The 22,063-nt window shown below is 34.1% G+C and overlaps 1 protein-coding gene across 2 annotated transcripts; it reads right to left on the bottom strand.

Moving 5' to 3' along the window:
• Window positions 1-620: 620 nt before the first annotated feature.
• Window positions 621-22,001, bottom strand: LOC106177765 (kinesin-like protein KIF19). Of its 2 annotated transcripts, XM_087005618.1 has the most exons (21): window positions 21,585-22,001; window positions 20,544-20,624; window positions 17,910-18,020; window positions 13,745-13,832; window positions 13,226-13,362; window positions 12,470-12,592; window positions 11,779-12,058; window positions 9,786-9,970; window positions 9,352-9,505; window positions 8,995-9,091; window positions 8,025-8,102; window positions 7,605-7,669; window positions 7,163-7,341; window positions 6,617-6,830; window positions 6,219-6,346; window positions 5,766-5,923; window positions 4,951-5,515; window positions 4,368-4,397; window positions 3,438-3,642; window positions 2,678-2,785; window positions 621-2,385 (listed from the first exon to the last, which is right to left on the bottom strand). In XM_087005618.1, the coding sequence occupies exons 1-21, from the start codon at window positions 21,621-21,623 to the stop codon at window positions 2,246-2,248; spliced, it is 3,165 nt and encodes a 1,054-aa protein (XP_086861744.1). In that variant the 5' UTR covers window positions 21,624-22,001; the 3' UTR covers window positions 621-2,245. The 2 variants fall into 2 exon arrangements, with proteins under 2 accessions (XP_086861744.1, XP_086861745.1); XM_087005619.1 differs by lacking the exon at window positions 4,368-4,397.
• Window positions 22,002-22,063: the final 62 nt, after the last annotated feature.

Here is a 22,063-nt window from a genome sequence, read left to right as displayed (position 1 = left end):
TACTTACACTAGTCTTTATTCAGTTGATCGAATATATTTTAAAATTAGTTAAAAAGTTAAAAGGTTAAAACACCGACTAACAAACATTTCATTTTATACTTTTATGATACCAATTGTACTTTTTTTATAGATGGATATTTGATAAAGCATGCAGAAGTCATATTTGATTGCACCAATCAATAAAGTGCCACATTGTGCTTAGCTCTTATGCTACAATGTGCTGAGCACCTGATGCATCTCTCATCCACGTGGCTCCCCTTGAAGGGTGCTGAAGTTAATGTCCAGTTTCCAGTTTTGTTTTTTGAGAAAAAAATCAGGCAACTAGGAACTAGTGTCGTTTTTCAAAAACGATTTTGTCAATAAGAAACTATTATCGTTTTTGAGAGTGTAGACAAGAGTGGACGGAGGGAGAGACCGGTGATCAGAATGTGTGTAAGGCAGTTAATAAGGCGTTTTGGGCAAAGGGTGACAATATCCTTAAGGGTCGTGTATGTATATTTTAAGCATACTTTATTGCTTGAATTACTTATCAGATAAATACAATCTAAATACACTGGATGCAAACATTACGAAATACACACAAAAGTACGTAACTAATAAAAACTCTTCTCTCACAAACATAAAAGTTGTAATAAATGTTTTATTTCATACTTAGATTTTTATAATCAATAAGGTACTGAAGTAACTATTTACAGGGATTTAATGACTGCTAGATACAAGGAAAATGTTGATAAAATATCAACCATATAAACATGTCTTCTTCAATTCAATATGCTTCAGAATTTACAAAAATAATATTGCACTACAGAACAAGTTAAGTTTATCTATCTTTTATTTTATTTTGGCAATTAACACATAACTTTAAATATACAGATAAAATTCTATTATTTCAAGTTAAAAACTCCTAAAACAGAGAAAGTGTACTTTCATATTTAGCACCAAAATAACCATTTGTCGAGGTCGCATCAGTACATGATCCTATTTACATCCAGCTAATATCGTATGATGCAGGAAATATTTATTCAAACAACATGAAGTTTCCCACTCAGTGGTAGTTCATGATTTTCCAACTAATAATCCTAACTAAAAAATATGAGATTCCAATAAATAAAACTGACACCATTGTTTCAAACTGGTCTCAAGGCACACTTCTTGTTCACAGAACAATATTTCTGGTACTATGTTAGAGTCACAAGTATGTGCTCTATGGTGCCCCTATGCATTGATAATTTAGTTGCTATTGCACTTGTAATATAATATATATATCACCCCCCTCCAACAACCACGATTTTAAATATTCTGTACAGGAGAACGTCCTCCTGCAAAGTCAAAGTTCATAAGTACTAGTACGTTGTGCCCTTTTTAATTTTACAAAGATGTACATTTCTGTGTTATTTCATGATTAATCTGCATTTCTTAACATCTGAAAATTCATAACATCCTCAATATGGCACTTGTCAAAATTTGTCATTACCAGTTGTTTATGTCAAAGTAGGGAGAAGTAGAAAATGCACATGTATCAACAAATAGGTTGGTCATTTTACTACCATAACAGCAAGGCCAGAATGCCAAAACCATATTAAAACCATTATAATGCACTAATACTCAATCTAACTTTAAAATATATTCTCTATTTTGTTTTTGACTGATGATCGATGCATCATAAAGATGCCAACTATTAATCACATAGCACAATTTGTGATATATCTATATGACTACCGGTGAGTGTAGCATCCATTGAAATGTTCTTTTCTCTGGTGCTCAAAAAGCAAATAATTTGCTTTTCTTAATTAACACATTTTTTATAGCACTGTTGACATTTTTTCTTTGGTTGGTAAAATGTTTATCCTTTGGTTCATTAGTAAAGATTGAAAAAACTTCTGTTGCACTTTGGTTCATATGACATCTTTCTTTGGTTTGTTTGTCTAATACATGACTTAATAATATAAATATAATTTTCTAAAAACAGTCTATTTAAAAGTATGGCATCTTCTCTCAATCTACATTTACACACTGAAAGCAATGAAGTTATCTTTCAAATCTGACAAGTTTTGACAAGTCACTGGTCAGTTTATCTCTGAAGGGTTAACCAAGTGATAAGGATATCCCCTTTCCCCTCTTTGGTCAGTTTATCTCTGAAGACTAAACCCAGTGATGTGGATGTCTCCTTTCCCCTGTTTGGTCAGTTTATCTCTGAAGACTAAACCCAGTGATGTGGATGTCTCCTTTCCCCTGATTAGTCAGTTTATCTCTGAAGACTAAACCCAGTGATGTGGATGTCCCCTTTCCTGTAGTTGGCTGGAATGGTTGGAGGGGGTTTCTTATCCCTTTGTCCTGGTGTGCTGACAGCAGGAGAGTGAGACAATGGCAGGTTGGAGTTGAACACTAAAACAGAAATTTCAATATTGACATTAATTTTCTTTAACGCACACACACACATGCACATGTTTAACCTACCTAACGTCTGCATAGTTCAATATCTAATTCTGTTTATTCCTTATATCCATACCATGTATTCAATAATTAAAAAGAAAATTCTTAAAATTGGTTGAATTACTGGCGACTTTTGATAGTTAAAAAGATGACATAGATCCTATAAAATACACGCGTGCACACACACACACACACACACACCATCTCTCTCTCTCTCTGACTTTCTCTGTGCACTTGTCCTCACCTCTCATCTTTTTCTGTACAGTGAGTCCCTTTCCCTTCTCTGGGGCAATCTGGTACACAGTGCTGGATGATGTGCTGACGGGGGTCAATTCACGCAGCTCACCCTGACCTGAAGTTAATACCATTACAACTCTTAGACTGGGTTCCCATAAACTTCATGTACTACTAGTACTAGCAGGATCGATCTAACTCCCAGGGGATTCTCACCAAATTGTTTTCAGTTTAAGGGGGTTAAATGTCTGTCACTCCCACTGAAGCTGCTAGGGGTAATTTACTTTTGTGTGCGCTTAAACTGAAAGCAATTTAGCGAGTTTCCCCTCGGAGATAGATGGATCCTGCTGGTAGTATAGGGTGATGGCAATGGCACTTTAGTCTCTTTCAGACTGGGAACATAAACAAGAATCTTATCTAGATAATCTCTGAATCAACCCTGATCTGCTTCGCTGTGGTCACTTTATGACGGTTCGGGGTTGAAAGCTATGTTGGGTTCACAGCAATTAGTTAGTCTCAGTTAAGAAAGCTGATTGCAATCAGTTAAAGCACTATGAACATGTAGATCTGCTCAATCAAACTTAAACCAGAACTTATGGTGTACAAAATAAATATATGCAACAATGAATGTATAAAACCAAGTTAGCTTTAAAGCTAAAGTTGAACGTTTGAAGGTGCAAAAAGGGACTAATGCTACTTCAACATCATTTAATTTCAATTAACTACTGCCACTTCTCATCAGAATAAAATTTTGAAATTTTCAGTCTTACCATTGACAGGGTGGTCAGTGGGAAATCGGACCCTGGACGTCCTCTGGGGCTCAAGATCGGCAAAGGTGGTGGACGTGGATGCGCCTACTGGCTGTTTGTGATGACTGGGCCTCTTCTTTGTATGGACCTTCTTGGTCCCCACAGTAGAGAGGTTGGAGGTAGATCCCCTGGTCTCTTGGTGTTTTGGAGGGCCCGACTTGGCAAGCTGAAATTGATGAGATATCAGTATAATAACCCAACTGTATTTCATTCATTGATTGATAAATTGATAAATTTCAAAGATGCTAATATCATGTACAAATAACATCAATTTGCTTTGGATAGCAGATAAATAAATAAGAAAATTAATGGAACATTGACTTTTATTCTTCCTGGTGCATAAACCTCCGAATCTTTTTTTTTTCTAAACACAGCAGAAAACAATCACATGTAATATATCTATATATATATTACAAACTGACATATCAAAAGACAACATATTTGGACATACATAATTATGGACACAACTGTGATTAAAAATATCCTTAAAAATGTTAGTATTAAATCATATGTTTTGTGATAAGCATATTGTAAGGAGTAAAATAACACTGTAATAAAGCAGTTATATTCTAAACATCCTGCCATGCGAGTCTAACAAACTGACTATAAGCAAATTAAAGCTCAGCCTGGCAATATTAGAGGTAAAAACGAAAAGGACCACATGTCCTTCTAATTCCATTTTTTTTCACTCATGCTGACAGAAAAAAACAAATAAACAGTTAAAACATACACAATGACACACACAAGCTACAACATTCCATAAAATAGACAAAGCTTTCTCAGCAACTGTTAGGGGTTTCCATTCCTTCTACCATATCTAATAAATGCATTGAACCCCTACCAACATTTTAGCTGAAAATTATGCAAAGCATGCTATATAAAGCCGTGTACCTGTTTAAAATATTCTTCGGCAGTGAGAAGCTGTAAAACAAAATTGCAGGCATGTGCACTGGTTTCTTACAGTGTATAATATTTATAACATGTTTTGGTATATTCTGAAGCAAGCATATATCTCAAATTATTTTTGTTAGATATCCGCTATTTACTACAAAAATGCTTTTCATGAAATAAGTATTTTTAAAATTAGGTTAAATAATGTAAATAACAAATAAATGTAAGCTTGAGGTTAGAACAATTGCTGCCCCCCCCCAAAAAAAAAAGAAAGCACTTTTAATACTAATATATTAATTAAAGCAGTGAAAGTAGTCAGCAAAGCCAAACATAATCATAATTCTGTATTATTAAATCAAAGTTAACATTTCTGACAATTTATGAAAATGACAGAATGTCTTCCAGCTGGCTTCAGAATTTACACAGAAGTAATGGCACTTACTTAAAAAATGCTAAAAAAAAAAAAAAAAATATATATATATATATATATATATATATATATATATATATATATATATATATATATAAGTATAATGTGAATATGTATCAATGTGCTGCTGATATATCCCAAACTTCCAATTACCTGAGTGCTCCCATTGGGGTTATCAGCTCTGGTCCTCCTCTTGTGATTATTGCCTCCCAGTTTACGAACCCCTTTCTTAGTTGCCACTTTAGTAGCACCACCAGTCACCCTTGCTGCGCCACTCTTTTCAACAATGACACCGCTGCTTTTCTTGTCCAGGGTCAACACAGACGTTGAGTCATCATCCATGTGCTGAACAGTAAGAATGGATCCGTATTTGTTGTCATGTTTTGCCAGTCGACTGGGAGTGAGGTAGGATTCAGAGTCTGGCAGCTGCTCTATTTGCAAAGAATTCATGGAAACAAAAGTCTTGTTGATCTCTCTGTCATACACACTAAGCCTCTCCAATGTATTCAAGGCATCCATCTGGGCTTTAGTCCTTTTCCTTGCTGCCAATGCAGCAATGTTCCTCGTTTTAGACTGAATTTCCACTTTGTTTAAAGAACTGTCAGAATTTCGTCCACTTAGTTTAGGAACTGAGTTTGTTCTAGTCACAGCATTTGATGCAAAATCTTTTGTGTCCATAATGGAGATATCATCCTCTTCTGTAGTGCTGTCTTTGCGTCTGAAAATAAGTACAAAATCATTATCATGGCACTATTTATTAGCCAAATATAAAATATCTTTATAAATGGACCAGTCATAATGAAGCATCATTTACAAAAATCTAATCTATTAATGATTCAGAAAAAATAATACAAAATGAAATAATAGTAATAATAATCAAATTAAAACTCTCTCTGGAGATAAAGATGGTCAAAATTCAATACTTCCAATTGAATACTTAGAACCAGTGTGAGGTAAAGTGTTCTTACTGCTCTTTGTGCAACATGTGCGCTGAAGATCGTCTAAGAATGTCTCTCTTGGAGTGGATCGCTTGTTGACTACTGCCGTCTTCTTCCACAACAGACAGATGCTCTTCTGAGTTCTCTGGCTCCAGAAAGTGCCTGTTCATGTTTGTTATAGATACAGTCTGAAATTTATCAAGGAAAATGGTTCACTCAATTATGTGTTTAAACTGACCATTCATGTACTCATAAATAAACATAGACAAATGTAGAGACAGGCAGGCAGACAGACAAACAGATAGACAAACAGGTTGCACTTTGAGAAGAACATATATATAGAATAAATAAATGATTACACTGCCATTACTTGTAGGAATCTGATCACAGTGAAAGGACACTTTGTTTTTTTTTTAAATATAAAGCATTCTTGTATTGGAAAGTAAAACAAATATGCATGCACTATATTTGTCATATACATACTTTGTATGAAGGCAAGTTTGATAAATTGTGGGTGGAGGTATCTCTGGAAACTGCTCCTTCTTCTTGCTGCTGTTCCTCATACAAGTCATACAGTTCTTCCAAGTCTTTCGGGCAAGACATCTGGCATTCTGAATTGCATAGGGTACTGTTGTAAATGTACTATCACATGAATTAACATAATATAATCAGTTGCTATCAGGTATTAAATAGATATGGAAGGAAAATATGGCAGCTCGGAAAAAATCACCTTTTGGTATTTTTTCTTATTTTTTAAATTAATTTTGTATCTAAAAAAAATCTGCAAAGGGCTTTATCTCTCATCATAATAGGTTATAATTAAAATAATTTCCACAAAGAACAAAATTTTAAATCAATTCAATAGAAACAATTTATATTACCTTCCAATAATGCTCTCTGTCGCTGAATAATTTCATCCCTGAGTGTGCGGCCATGAAGATGCTTGGTGAAGTCAACATCTTTTTGCCTAATTTCATGTTCTTTGAGAAACAGTTGAGACTGAAGCTCTATGTTTTCAATCTCCAGTTCATGCACTTTGCACAAGAGGGACAAGATCTCTTTTTGCTCCTCACTGCTGATTTTGCTGGGCAGAATCTGGATGAGATAAGAGATATTAAAATATAATTATAATGGCTTTGTGGCATGATTGTCATTTTAAACCTTTAAATTTTATAAAAGCCATAAAGAATCATATAATCTTTTTTCCATAAATGTATTTCTGTATAACTACTTTTGTAATGCTTTGAAAAAAGCTGTTCATGTCCTAAAATTAAAAGAGTAATCTTTAAGAGTGATACACATTATCAAATTAACAGACAACTCGCCAAACTGGCTTCAAAATACACACAGTCTATCACTCCTGATGTTCATTTGATAATTCATGAATTTACATGCTTGCCCACATGTCAGTTTCAATGTCTGCTTACTTCTTCCAACTTTTCTGCTCTCCGTTTGGCTACAACCAACTCTTTCTCAATGTTAACTTTGATTTTTTCAGTTCGTTCTTTTTCTTCCCTGAGGACCTTCAGTTCGTCTCTTGCCACTTTGACATCGTCAGGTTCTGGGGTGCTGGCCAATTCTGCTTCTTTTTCAACGCCTTCTTCATCTAAATGTGAATAAGACATTACTGGTTGCATTTCTTAATAAATCATAATCCGAAAAAAGAAAATGATTAAAATTATGATGAAATAGAAAGATGTGAAAATATTTCTTGTTATTGACTACCTCTGGTAAAAGATTTCAAGTTATACTAATATAAATTATAAATACAAAGATAAACATAACAGCTAACTCAGGACATATACATGTAAGTAGTTGCAGTTAGAAAACTGTGCCTATATTTGTATTCATTTCATAAACAACCCATACCTTTTGAGAGGTCTGAAGCTGAAGCACTGGAATCTTTCTGCTTTCTTGTCTTTTCTGCCTCATATCTGTGAAAGAACAAAAACATCAATAAAGGTGACTCACATAAAATCTGCCAGCTGTGTTATCAAGACTGATCATGAGGAAAAAACACTGCATTTTCATTGAATAAGATGATAATAATATACGTTTTACACAACCAAATATTTATACATACATTTATAATTAAAGTCTTAACACTTCTCAAAATCTCATTTTGCTATAAATAACTATTTAAAAAAAGAGGTTCATCAGCCAAACTTAAAGAGCATACACCAGTCTATGAGGGAAATTGCATGTAATGGTCACAAGTTATTATTGTAATTATTTTAACTGCTAGTATTTAGGTAACTCCTTGCAGTGTTAATTTTTCAGTATACTAACTCTTGCAGAATAAGTGTGTGTCTGCTGGTCTCCAAGTCTATCTCCATGGTAGAATTATTTATATCCATCAGCCCTCTCCTGAAATTGAATCAAAATGTCTTTAGTCTATGGGATTTACAGGGAGTTTCTTTTTAACAAAATACCAAGATTTTTAGGTTGTTTTGAATGTTAATAAATCAGATTATGATTTTGTATGAAATGTTATTCAACTGCAAGAGGAGATACACCATGACATGAAACAGAAAAGCTTTATTTCCAAAAGTAACAAAAATCATGACAGCCAGATAATTAACTTACAGGGCATCCAGAAAAACCCATTGTGCAAACTGGATGAATCCAACTCGGGAGAGATCCCTTACAAAAACATCCTATAGGATCCTATGAAATCCTATAGGATTCTATCTATAAGAAATTGGCCCAATTTCCTATAGGATCCTATAAGATCTTATAGGATCCTGTAGGACTTTTTTTTATTAGGAATGCTCCCTAAGTGCAATCACTGTAATTGGCTTAAATGCCTGACAAGCCTCCTCGAGCTTCTAGGGGGTAATTAAGCTGAGTGCACACGGAAGCTAATTACCCCCCTAGCCATCAAGGAGGCATGTCAGACAATTAACCTGACTAAAATGAAGGTAATTAAGAGAGATTCAACTGCAGAGTTGGATTAAACCAGCTGGTATGATGTTTGAATCTGAATGCAGTTTTAAACTCAATCATTTGCAAAGATATTCCTGAACCATTACAAAGAACCATTTAAGATAATTTTGATATATTGGACCCAGTGTTTGCCTCTTAGGAAAATTAGTTGCTAGACCGAAGGTCCAGCCATCCTGAAAAGTAGCTTGACAGAATGGGAAAAAATGGGAAAACTTCTCAGCCCGTTCTGAAAGTTGTCTGCCCCGGGCAGACGGTCCAGCCTTAATTTCTAACACTGATTGGACCAGTAATTGTAATATTTTAGAAATTGTACCTCAAATCCATCTGGTTTCTGAAGCTGGTGATAAGTTGTTCTTTGAGATTTGCTAACTCTGTGTGGACCTCCTGTCTTGTTGTTGCTAGGACTTCAGCTGAAAATAAAGCAATACATAACATTACACATTCAAAATACCTTAGCACTAACGAGCAGGTGGTGTGGGGGGGGGGGGGGGGCGGCGGCGGCAGCGGCTCAAAAGAACCCCCCTTTTTGGCCGGAAAAGGTCCCTTCAGGGTTAAATTCTATTTAGGTACATGAAGGTTTTATGGTAAAAGGTCCACTTTTTCAGAAAAAGAACCCCCTTTTTGAAAATGCTGGCCTGCTAGAACATTCCACCTGTTGCCATATGCTTACATTGCACAGCCTGAATATTAGCCACTCCACTTTTCTGTTGAAGTTCTTGCTGATCTAACTTCCTCCGTAACCTCCCTATCTCCTCTCGCAGCTCACTGATGATGCTGGTGTACTGAGCTATGTGGTAACTCACATCAATCACATTCTTCCGCACCTACAAGGTGATATTGTCATTTTTTGTTTAATAAATAAATAAATAAATAAATAAATAAAAATACATGTTACACAGGGTAAAACTGAACTACAGACATAATTGTACACATTTTCAATTCATAACTAAAATAGTTTACAGTCTGATATTACTAGATGCTTTGAGATTTTAATGTCCATGGTAAATAATATGATTGTCTAACAGTCAATTGTCTATTTTTTTGCTATAAGCCAGTCTGATGAAAACAAGTCTTAAAGGCCCCAAAACTTCTGAAATTTATTACCTTGTTCTTTATACTCTTCGCTCTGTCAGCATAGACTAGTGTGTTCCGAGATTCTTCAAAGTTTCCGCTGGCAGGACTAATGTGGGCAATCATGGCCGTCTTGCAATTTCCACCAAGGGAGTCTTTCAGTAGACGAGTCAACTTGCTGTCTCTGTAGTTGACATATTTGGAACCATTTTTGTCACCTAAAGTTCATAATGAAAACTCAATGTCAATGAATACATACACGCACGCACACATACACACACACACACACACAAGGACTGGCAAAAGAGATGTACTATGAATGATATTTAATCTGCATTATTGAAAGGCAAGGGCAATATCAAATTCTGTATCATGGTGATATTTTGTTATTGTCACTATTATTCATTATTTCTAATATCAAATACATGTACAGCTGCCATGTGTAGTATCAACAGTGGCTTTCAAACAGTATATACACATCACATTTTTGTAACCAGGAGCAACTGATGGTTGTGATAAAATGTGTAATTGGAGGTTTTAAACTTATGGACCATTTCACCAAACAAGCCCACTTCATATAAAGTAACACATAAAGACATAATTTTTCCATATCCATTCATATCATAACCCATTACTGATTAATTTCAATATAATCTTCAATTGATAATTTGGGGCCCTGCTAGCACTAGTGGTTATATTTAAAGCAAAAGCAAAATTAGCTCAACTGTTATGGCTACCAGCTGCAGAGTTTCCTTTCATCAAATCAATAGTTTCATTACTGCTACCTATATATTTTACATAACCTCATCAATAATGCATTCATACATGGTTTGACTGTGTTAAACAAGAAAACATTGCCTAAGAAATCACCAACTCCAGCCCACACAATAACTAAAGAAGGTGAACACAAAGTAGATAGGGAGCATGTTGTCCATGTTGAAAACAAGCACAGGTTCATTTTAAAATTAGATCTGAATACAGGCAACTCCATATTCAAGTTTTTCTAGTGTAAACTAATCCCTTTATCTAATTATGGCTTTCAGATTACTGAGTTATGAACCAAAACTCTTGTCTGTATTCTCAAAAGTGAGGGAATTGCATAAAAAATGGATATAACTGAACAGTATCTCAGCAGTTAAGTAAAGATTATGACAATTCATTTCCCACGCTCGACTGACTTGACCTGAGGGCTGCTTCACAAAAAGTTAAAATTTATTGAGCTTTGAAAAGACAATTAAAACATGAAAGCTGCATGAATATATAATATGACTAGGATACAGTTCTGGAAGTGATTTACAAATGACAGAGCAAAATCTTAAGAAGTTCACATACAAATTTATAATCTATCAACCACTGAAAATAAAGACAATCATAATTTGCTACAAAATCTTAGATCAAAGACAGGAAAATGCAGTGAAAGGCCTTTCACATTCTCTAAAAACATAACTTTGTTGGGTAATATTTTTGCACTCTTTGCTGAGGCCATGTTTTGCTTTGATCATTTATAACACCCCCATCCCCACTATTGTAATTACAAAACAAACATCACTTAAAGTGAGTGCCTTTTAAGCTGTCACACAGAGTCTATGTATGTACCAATGAAGAGATTAATCACCTCCATTTGTACTACATAACATGACTGGAAACATGCAACTTTTGGTTTCGATGAATAATTTATCAGGAGGAGACAGTTTATCAATTGGCAGGAGACATCAAAATTACACCAAGGAATACCAACAGTTCAGTTTCTACCTGGTTCCATCAGAATAAATATGATCTTTGGCCAAGTTCAAACAAATTACAATCACAGCCGACCCCACAAACGTCATCAATGTAATCAGTGTTACAAACTGGACTTTAAAAAAATCAACTGTATCGTTGAATCTAGTCTCATTAAAATTTATCATTCATTGTTCTATACTAACGTAGTCACATGCAGAGCAAGAAGTAATATTATTTTATTACACAACTTCAAGCATGCAGAACCCTTAACATTCATTAGTGCTATAATTCTCTTAAAACTTACTCAGTGCATTTATGCAGTTCCCCAGAGCCAGAAGCGACCTGTTGATGTGGGCCCCTTCCACCATTCGTTTCCCTCGATTATGTGTGTTTGAAGCCCTCTCCGACCCCGCCAAATCAATGAGAAAAAGCTTTCCTATTCTCACTGTATCCTTGGTGTCACGAATGCGGTTCTTCTGCTTGACTGTTATCATGAGAATGGCATGGGATCGTGAAGAGGTCTTGTTGGCAGCAGTAGGTTCTTGGGTTCTCTCTTTGTTTCCTTCTTTTAACAATTCCATAATCTGAAGAATATCAAAATACATAATCATTGTTGACATTATTTTTCTTTGGCCGATGCACAATGCTTCAAAGTACAGCGAAACAGTGTCACTTTCATTCAACATGAAATCAATTCTGGTCTTCTCAAGGTTTTTGTATGCTGTTTATTCACCTTCTTCAAATCAAGTCCTATCCAGAAATATGGACTTTCAAGATGTGTACATTATTATGGATTTTTTACGGCAATACAATTTTCACATGTAAATCAGGAGCGGATTCAGGCCGTCTTCTGGGTCTTCCAGATTTTCAAGTTTACATTGACTGGTATCTAATTTTTTTCTGTTGCAAGACGGTCAAAAATGGAGGATGGATCAACAAAGATAATTTGGAAGACTGTCAGAATTATTTCTGGGTCTGCATCTGTTAATGGTTACCTCTAAGGTAGACTTGGTCATGATTTCTGAGAGGCCAGCCACTTGCACTCCCTTGGCGTCCTCACGAAGCTCTAGATACCCTGCAGCAGGTGCTAGCAGGTCACGGATCATCTCGTTGTAGATCTGGAGTAATAATAATAATTATAATCGTATGAAACCTTATATAAATATTACCTATACTTAAAGAAAATTAAACAGTTCATTATACAGAAATATAAGAATGGCGAAAATGATCAGCCAATAATATATTTCATCAAACAACAAAAACAAGTTCAAGTTCAAGTGAAAAAAAAAAAAAAAAGAAAATCCGAAGCAACTGTAAAAAATTCAATATATGATGAATGATGAGTCAGAGTGCCACATATGCAGCAGCTCAGGTAATTTGTTACTTCCCTTGGGAGCTGAGAATATCCAAGAATTGCCATGATACAAAATGCCAATTCATGAACTGTATGGCCAATTCATCTCTTAGGGCTCACTCCCATTTAAACTAATGGTCTACATAGATCGACCCAACTCTGTGGGGACTCTCACTGAATGCAATCAGTTAACATGCCTCCTCCTGGCACTGAGTAGAATACAGAAAAGCTGATTGTAGGAGTATGTTGGAAATAAGAAGAGGCGTGTTCATCTGATAAACTTGTTGCATTCAGCAACAGTAGACAGATACTTTGAATGGGAATGAGCCCTTAGCGAAAATAATAGTTTTTAGACAAAAAGTAACATTTTGAAGACTGTAAATTATTACAGACTTACTTCTAGATAGGACATGGTCACTTTGTATGTGTTATCGGACCTCGTCTTCTCCATTGCACTGAAGAGGTCAGACAGAGTACGGTACATTATACCAGGTTCTGTGTCTGTACCAAGCATGGTATATGTCTTTCCAGCACCTAAAACATAAATATGTTATCTATAAGGTATTTTTGGCCACAATAACTGAAACCAACTCTGGTTAAGTATGGTGCACATATGAGTTTCAAAGAAATCAGTATGTTTTTCAGTACCTCATTTCCGTCTTGTCCAGATAAACTAACATGTAGTCAAGTTGGTATATTTCCAACTGAGCCTAAAAATATTTGGCCGCTTTACGTAACAATTCTAAACTGCACTCTAACTAACCTCCTTTAATGGCAGTTTCATAAACAACAAACAAATCAACAATTCAAAACAGTTAAAAATGTGCCCCCATAATACAGTATAATACAATATGTATAATAATGACCATATTGCTAGAAAAATAATAATTTATCATTAGGCATCAGCTCAACTTACCAGTAGCACCATATGCAAACACAGTTGCATTGTAACCTGAGATCACGTTGTCAATTAAATGTCTTGTGGTAACCTGATACACTTCTTCCTGCAATGACAAAATGAATTGCACATCAGATAAAGCTTGTGCTATGATTACAAAAACCATTTCTGTTCTCTTTCCCATTTTTTTACATTAAGTTGAGTAAATTATTAACAAAACAAAAATATCTTAAAGAAGAAAGTATATATTTCACTTACTATCTTCAAAGCCAGGAATAAGTAAGATTTTGTTTGTAATGAAATACAATTATTATAAAGAAGAATGGAACACTTTGGGTTCCTTAACAAAAATAAGTTATTAATTTGTTGTTGCAAATCAGCCAAGACTTGTGTTTTATCTTAAATTTCCCCAACTTACTCACAAGTTTTTGCAGCAATATATCTATTAGCCCAGGATGCAACTATGATATGTAAAGATTACTTTGTTATTGGGTATTCATTATATATATATAAAAATATGGCTTTAGTAATCAATATTTATAGTTTTGATCAAATGGGATTAATTATTCATTTTCTGTATATATATATATATATATATATATATACACATGTATGTTCCTGAGCTATACCATGCTATTTCAGAAAGCAGCTGACATACAGGGTAGATAATAAAATTTACATGGTTGACTCAGATCTCCAAGCAACACTGCCTGCAAAGGGTTAAATATCTTAAAATAAAAAAATCAATGCAACACCTGATAGTCCATGCAAGATTTCTATTGGAAAAAATAACAATGTGCAATCAAGATCTGCCTAATTAAATTCTTAAAATGATTTTCAATACCCACATCAGTGAAAACATAATAGTGTGACATCCAAATCCATGACCCCACAATCCAATCACATTCTTCCAGTGTATTTCTGATTTCCAAAATTGATTAAAGACTGGGGCCTTTTTGTTTATGCATAAACTGTTTCCAATTTCTCACCAACAGTGTTAATACAGTATAAAATAATGCCCAATTTGAGGCCTTTTAAGGAGTATGATAATAACACCAAAGAACTGTTATCCAGAAAGATTCATTATGACAGGTTGTAAAAACAAAGTTACTGTCAGATCCACCGAGAAAAAAAAAAGAAGAAAATAAAAATAAAAAAACTTGCTTGCAGTCTAGACTCTCTTACAAATTTTCCATGTTGGAAAAAAAGGAAGCAACAATCCTGAATTTTTGTGTCACAACTCAGACACTGTATCATTGGTTTTCCACTGTTGTTTGACTCCATATTACAATCTTTTTACTGTTTTCTTTCATAAAAGATGCAGCTAGTTCTTAACACTCTTTTTTGTAATCAGCACACCAGTATTCATTTTAAACAAGTGATACAACCTGTTGCTTAAGCATTTTTGATGATTTTGTAACTTGGATGTTTCCTCAAGCAGATGCGAATTAAATTATAATATTAGGTGAATTCTTACAAAGACACTATCAAGGAAGTATGTTAAAATAAGAAGCCAGATCTGTAATGAAATTCTGTAAATAGACTCCTCTCTCTTTTTTCCTTCACTTTTCAGTTGAATTTTAAGAGCCTGCAAACTGACTTTACCATAAATCATGATTGGATCTGCTTCCATCTGCTGTCCCTTCACTAGCCCCTCAAGGCATGAATAATAAATGAATGCAGTTTACCTTCCACACATAGAAATCTTTAAGTTGACAAAGACTATTGATGTTTTCCCGATAGAAAAGTATTGTTCTTTGCAGCAGGCACATGTCACAAAGTCCTACCAATTATGAAAATGTTAATCATTTTATTGTAATTCTAGAATGTTGGCCCAGCTAGTAACCAAGCCATAAGTTTCATCCAGGACAATTACAAGAGGTGCTGGATTACCTGGTTTCACCTGAGTTTATAATTATTTGATGTGAAATGTGATCCAACATTATAAAAGTTTCAAAAAGAAAAACAATAAGTTATAATAAATTAAAAGGCAACTGAATGGTAACTCATGTTAAATCTAAGGGTTAAATATTTTTCTAATTTTCAGGACAAGGACAAATAATGTCACCAAACAGCATTTTTAACACAGAAACGAATGAAGAGTATCTTATGATTATGATGCTTAAAAAAAAAAAGTTGCATGAAACAACTGGTCTGTATGGCAGAGAAAGTAGTCCCATTGTCAGCCTACCACAGCATTCAAAGCTTCATTCCAGCTGCAATTCATCTAGAGCTACATCAACACAGAAAAGCACTTCGGAAATGCCAGTATATTATCGACTGTGATCAGTTCATGCAAATGGATAATTTGTGATTTCTAGTGTTTGAAGTCAACTTGAATAGCACAATAATATAGCAGATGCAACCTGATAGGAGAATTTCCATTAAGAACATGCCAGTGTTAGGGGGAATGCATTTTATCTGTATACACACACCATAGTGATGGAAAAACTCAAACTGATTTCAGCCCATGAAAAATGTCACCTTCCTTAGTAATAATCCGTTACTTTTTAACAGCTGTTGCCAAATCATGTGATGAAAAAAATTAAGGAAAATGAACTATTTAAATATTTGGAAATTTTGAATATTTTTCCAATTACCCAAATACTTTTTGAAAAAAGTGAATATTTTCAAAACATGGTTGCCAATGGTTATGCAGTGACATATCAGTGAATTTCAAAACTGAATGGCTATAGATTAGCTACATTGTTGGTCAAATTAAAAAAAAAATGCCATGCCTAACCTTCCACTTACTAGAACAATTTCTTTCAAATAATAGTGCTTTGTAAAAATAGTCATCTGTTAGCTTTCTGTAATCATTCTGATCTTTTTAATCCTTCCATCATGATTAGAAAGTGTCTGTCATGTAACTTGTCCATGTTTTTTCTACCTTCATCTGTCTTATTTATCTTGAAATATAACCGTAATTCTTAAAAATAAATTTCCTACGTCAGAGGGAATGCCAATACGTATCAATATCTGCCAATCCCATTTTTTCGATACTCTGCTGAGTGCAAGACAAAATATTATGATCATCGATTAGCTTAACAATCCATAAGAATGTCTGATCAACGACAGATCAATAACCCTGACTATCTAATTGGATTTTCTGATACATAATGACTTAAAGTAAATGTGAATCGCCCATTAACACAGCATGAGCATTATTTCAATGCATCTGCAACCAGTCATCAGCTCCTGTTTGACTGTGAGCACTTTTAAGTAGTAGTAGAATAGAAGAGATAAACAGAATAAACAAGGGAATTGTTATAATCAATAATTCATAGGGTAAAGCTATGGAAAACAGAAATATAAAAGGCTATCAGTGATCCAATTCATGGTTAGAAAAACAACTCTTTTTGCACCTGCTTAATCGCCTATAGATCACTTAATTTATTTGTTTCTATAATCAATAAACAAGAGACCACAAATGTAATGACAATGGGCATCCTTACAGTTGCACTTGATGACATAAGTCCAAGCCCAAAGTTTTGAGGTTTCTTCTGTTTGTTATTTCTGGGGTAAAATGTTCAATGTTTCTAATTAGGTAAAAAAAAAATTAAATATATATATACTCATGAGAGAGTAACAGATGAACACCTATCACCTAGCTCATATAAAAATATGCCAGATGCACTTGTTCACATTTACATAGCAGTCTATTTGTGAAAAAAGTAATCTCCTAACCTTTTCTTTAAGATAATTTACTTTAAAGTACAAGGCTCGTGATAAAAGAGGGAATCCATTATGCTGTATTTAAAAGGAATTAAATATTGAAATATACCCTGTGATTCTAATATTCATCACTTTATGTAGGGAGAAAACCCAATGTTACAACTGTTTTTACCAAAAGAAAAAAACCTGCATTTAGCATCAATTTTTGTTAACAAATAAATCTCTGATGTTATTTTAAATATCTTCATTAAAAAACTTTTCAAAATACAAAAATCTATGTTACTTCTGATACATAGTACCTTAATATTTGAGAAACCTTGAAAATGTCATAATGCAATGCAAGAAACAATTATGTGCACATGATACAAATTGATGTAGAATTGTTGGTTCTGGTATATGATAATTGTCTCACATTCTGTTGTTTCCAAAATGTGAACAAAACATCAATTCATAACTGATTTTTAAGAGAATGACATATATACCAAATAAACCCAGTTTGTATATTTACCGTTGTAGATTTGTAGTCGAAGGCATGATCAAAGATGTACTTCTTCTCTCTAGAGCGATTGGCTCGTAAAATATCATCAGGATCCTCTGTGGGGTCCATCAGTACGACCATCTGTAACAATAAAATATGTACATTAAGTTTTAAAAAATAAAAAAATGAGGAATTATTTAATAATAAAAAATGCTTATATCATGTCATGTCATGAAATTATTTTTTTATTTCATTTTCATTTTTCATTTTGTGCTTTAAAAGGGTTTAAAAGGAAGATAGGAAGATAGGAAGAAATATGAAATTATGTAGTCAGAAAAAAATGCTAAAAGGATATAAAATATATTTAAACATTTATTAGATGATATAATAGAAATGTTGACTATGTGGTCTTCCAATATTTATTCTAAGGTCACTGAAGTCAAACTTGTAACTGCGCAAGTTGTAAATTAACAAGACGGCCTCCAGCTTGCATGAAACTTGGGCTAATAGTCCTAGGAAGTAGACAACAATTCCAATTTACAATTTTCAAAAATGCATTGTCCGAGTTTGACAATGTCTTCAAACAACTTCATGCTTTTACTTCACTTGTCCTTAGTTGCATTTGGAAAGTTGCCATGGGAAACTGTGTACATCTCAGGGGGAAAAAAAGCTCATTAACTGGAGCTTATCAAAACTCCACCTGCAAGCTGTCTGGATTGAAAGGGGAACACTGGGCAATCAGGCTTATTGAGACATTACTCCCATGAGAGTGATTGAAAACCTCACCTCAACTTACACTGCCAGCTACCACATAGTAAAGCCGATTACAGCACTGGCTGGTAATCCAGGGAGAAGAAAGTTTTAATTAAATAAGGTAATATATCACCAATAAGGATAATTAAAATGATTGACTTATTAATCACGAGAAAGCAAGACCACCTTTAGTTAACCAAGGATTTAGTTAGGGTAAAAAAATTCATTTTTATTTTCCGTTCAGCCAATCTCTGAATACTCAGAAGTTGATATCTAAGTTGTATATAACACCACAATCTATGAATAGTTCTAAAGGCCAATGATGAATTTAATAATAATAATAATAATAATAATTATTACATTTATTATAATAGAATTATTACAGTCTTGTTTAATTTTTTTATCTGTTTTCTCGCCTTTTATCTTTCCTAATTCTTTTTTCATACTTTTTTCTGTCTCTCTTTTTCTTCATTTAATGTCTTTCTTATCTTTATTCCCCGAAAGAGTAATCTTATTTCCTTTCCAAGGTCAATAAAGCTAGCTATATTTAGGAGATATTTTATCAAAGTAAGTATACCTAACGCTTTTAAGCTTACACCACTTGTGTGAAACATACAATCAATTAATTTCCATTAAACCACTTGCCATTCAATGTTAGGTATCTTAAATAGCAAACTCTTCAAGATTTAATGTTGATGCACTTCACTCATTCATATTTTAATCTCTACTACTTTTAAGTTACTACATTTATAAAATCAAATTATTACATCTAATTTTCAGAACAACTGTGTTAGAAAACAACTTCTCAAACAGCACATTATTATCTCTGTGCTATTCACTATGCCCTCAAGTACTGATAGTTTTTTAATCTGAAAATAATCTGACGTCAATTATACATAAATATGAGCTACAATAACAAAATTAATCTGAGAGTATTGAACTGCAGTAGATAGTCAATAATTCATAAATTTACAGCCACTTATCCATAAAAAACTGTGTGCTGAATGTTAAAGTGCAATGACCCGTCTACAGAAGTATAATGTGTTTTTATAACATGGGTTTAATTCTCTACAAAAGAAAAAAGTTTTAACAAAAGGAACTTGAAAAAGAATACAGTTTGTGAAGATCTGTGCCATGGTACAAATAAGTTCCTAAAAGCCAACAAAAACAGTGTATACTAGCAGATCAAACACGCCCCGTTCACACAACCTTATCTTTGCACATTGGTTTCATAATTTCTCCAAAGCAACCTTTTGAATGACCTTTTGCTAGTCCAATACAGCTGGTCTGTTGACAAAGTTTTTGTATGATGTTTATGCTTTACTTGCCTATCACCTTTCTCTTTCAGTTACTTGAAGGAACACGCTAATCTAAACATTCACCTTTGTAGGTTTTTGTTATTGGGAAAGTTTCAAATGTATCTACAGCAAAGCTCTAGGTCACTGTAGCTAATCCGAGTGTTTGTTGTTTTTGGTGCCACATGCAAATATCGCTTTGTGTGAGGATCAATCGGGATTCCATAGGCGTACGATTATGGGATTAATTGGAGTCATGTGAAAATGTCCAAAATGATATATACAATTAATCACTGCATTAGGAATAATTTTCATAAGTAATCTTTCTGGTAACCAGTGGATGGAGGTAGTATTTACAAGATACATGGAAAGCTTATTTTAATCTTATTAACAGCAGAACTACATGGAAAACTTATTTTAATCTTATCAACAGCAGAACTATATAATTTCAGGCAAATTCATCTCATAAAAATTAACCGACATTGAAAACGATGCTTGTGGCCAATGTACTATGAAAAAAAATTTTTTAAAGGTCATAAAGGAACTTACATATAGACATAAGTGAAAAATAAAAGAAAATGATTTTCAACATGAAGACATCATTACATTGACTCACATTGTTGTCTACTTTGTGTGCACATGTATGACATCCAACCAGTTCCTCCTCATTCATCAAAGGACGGATTCGAAGAACCACCTGTAGAGATAAAAAAGAAATCACATCACCGCCTACTGAGAATGACATTTCAAAAAGACACAATTGATATTTTCTTGACTTGCAACTTCTTTCGTTGCCTTTTAGGATGCTAAATGTCACATTACCTATTTCTTCAAGTGTGCAAAATATGAATGCAATTTTTAAATGTCTGGAATTCTAAATCTGCACTTTAATCTTATTTAATTTCATGTCTACAAAAATGACATTCAAAACAATGAAAAAAGCCCCATTTTGAATGTAATCAACCTTTTAATTCATTTTCACATAAAAACAACAAAACAGTACACAATGAAGAATATACTAGTGCCTTGTTTTCTTCTTCTTTTTAATAGATAGAGCATTTAACTTGTTCTGAATATTATTTAATGAGGTCAATTGTACTGAACTTTTAAAAAACATACACATTTATAATAATAAAGCAATGAAAAATAGTGATTTTTTAGTCATGAAGACATAAAAGGAATCGTCTGATTAACTTCCCAATGACTGGGAATTTAAAAAAAGGAAAAAAAAATACGGTTTAGGTATTAAAGTTATAGCCAAGCTCATACTGAAATTTATTAATATTTGTTTTAAAATGAAGACTTTTCCTTTGTCTGGGTCAGTTAAGCTAGTCTTATCGAACCCATACCATTGTGATATTATTAATTTAATAAATATAGGTCTTGTCACAAAGTATATGTCAGCTGGGACCCAATGTACATGATGTACAAGTATGATGGATCCAAGTACAGGTACTCAGTAAACTGAATGCACAGCTTACCATTTGTAGCAAGAAAAATAGCCTGTGGTAACAGTTTTATTTTCGTTTTTTACCTACTTTGCTAGTTCATAAAGCAGATATAAAAAGCGTAACGTTATATAAAAAAAAAGAAAACGCATGATTAACCACACAGTTGCGCTGTGCAGACAAACAAGTAAGATTTCTTAGTATCTTACCGTTAAGGGGTGTTCTCCGCCGCCTCCACCGCCCGTCATTTTTAAGCTCTTGTTCTTAGATCACAATATTGAGGCTACGTATATTCTACTGAGCTCTCATCGACTTGGTCATACATCATCGAGTAATCGACGGATCGAATGGATTAATCGATTAGTCACCGCAACTTCACAAGTCATGCATGCCTCAGACACGCTGCAAGACTGTGGTTAGTCTGGGTTCTTTAGCACAAGGGGGGCACTTCTATAAGCCTAAGGTTCCAGTGACCAATTGCAACTCCGTGCAATGTGAAAATGCACCCCAACGTAGCTGGTATAAGTCCAGGCAAAACCTGCAACAAGAATGCTGTCAGTACTGACAATCAGACTTCGCTCCACACTCGGGATCTTGACTTCTGATTCACGTCACTCACTAAGGCGGATATCACTCCGCAGCAAACTAGCCCTAGTTTTCTCCATGAAAACGCATTTCGGTGCGAGTA

The sequence above is a fragment of the Lingula anatina genome, chromosome 2 (assembly GCF_051362555.1).
Source record: "Lingula anatina isolate TDL-2025a chromosome 2, LinAna3.0, whole genome shotgun sequence".
In the NCBI taxonomy this organism is placed as follows: Eukaryota; Metazoa; Brachiopoda; class Lingulata; order Lingulida; family Lingulidae; genus Lingula; species Lingula anatina.
The sequence above is the reverse complement of the archived record's forward strand: the minus strand, read 5'-3'. Positions and strand labels throughout refer to the sequence as shown.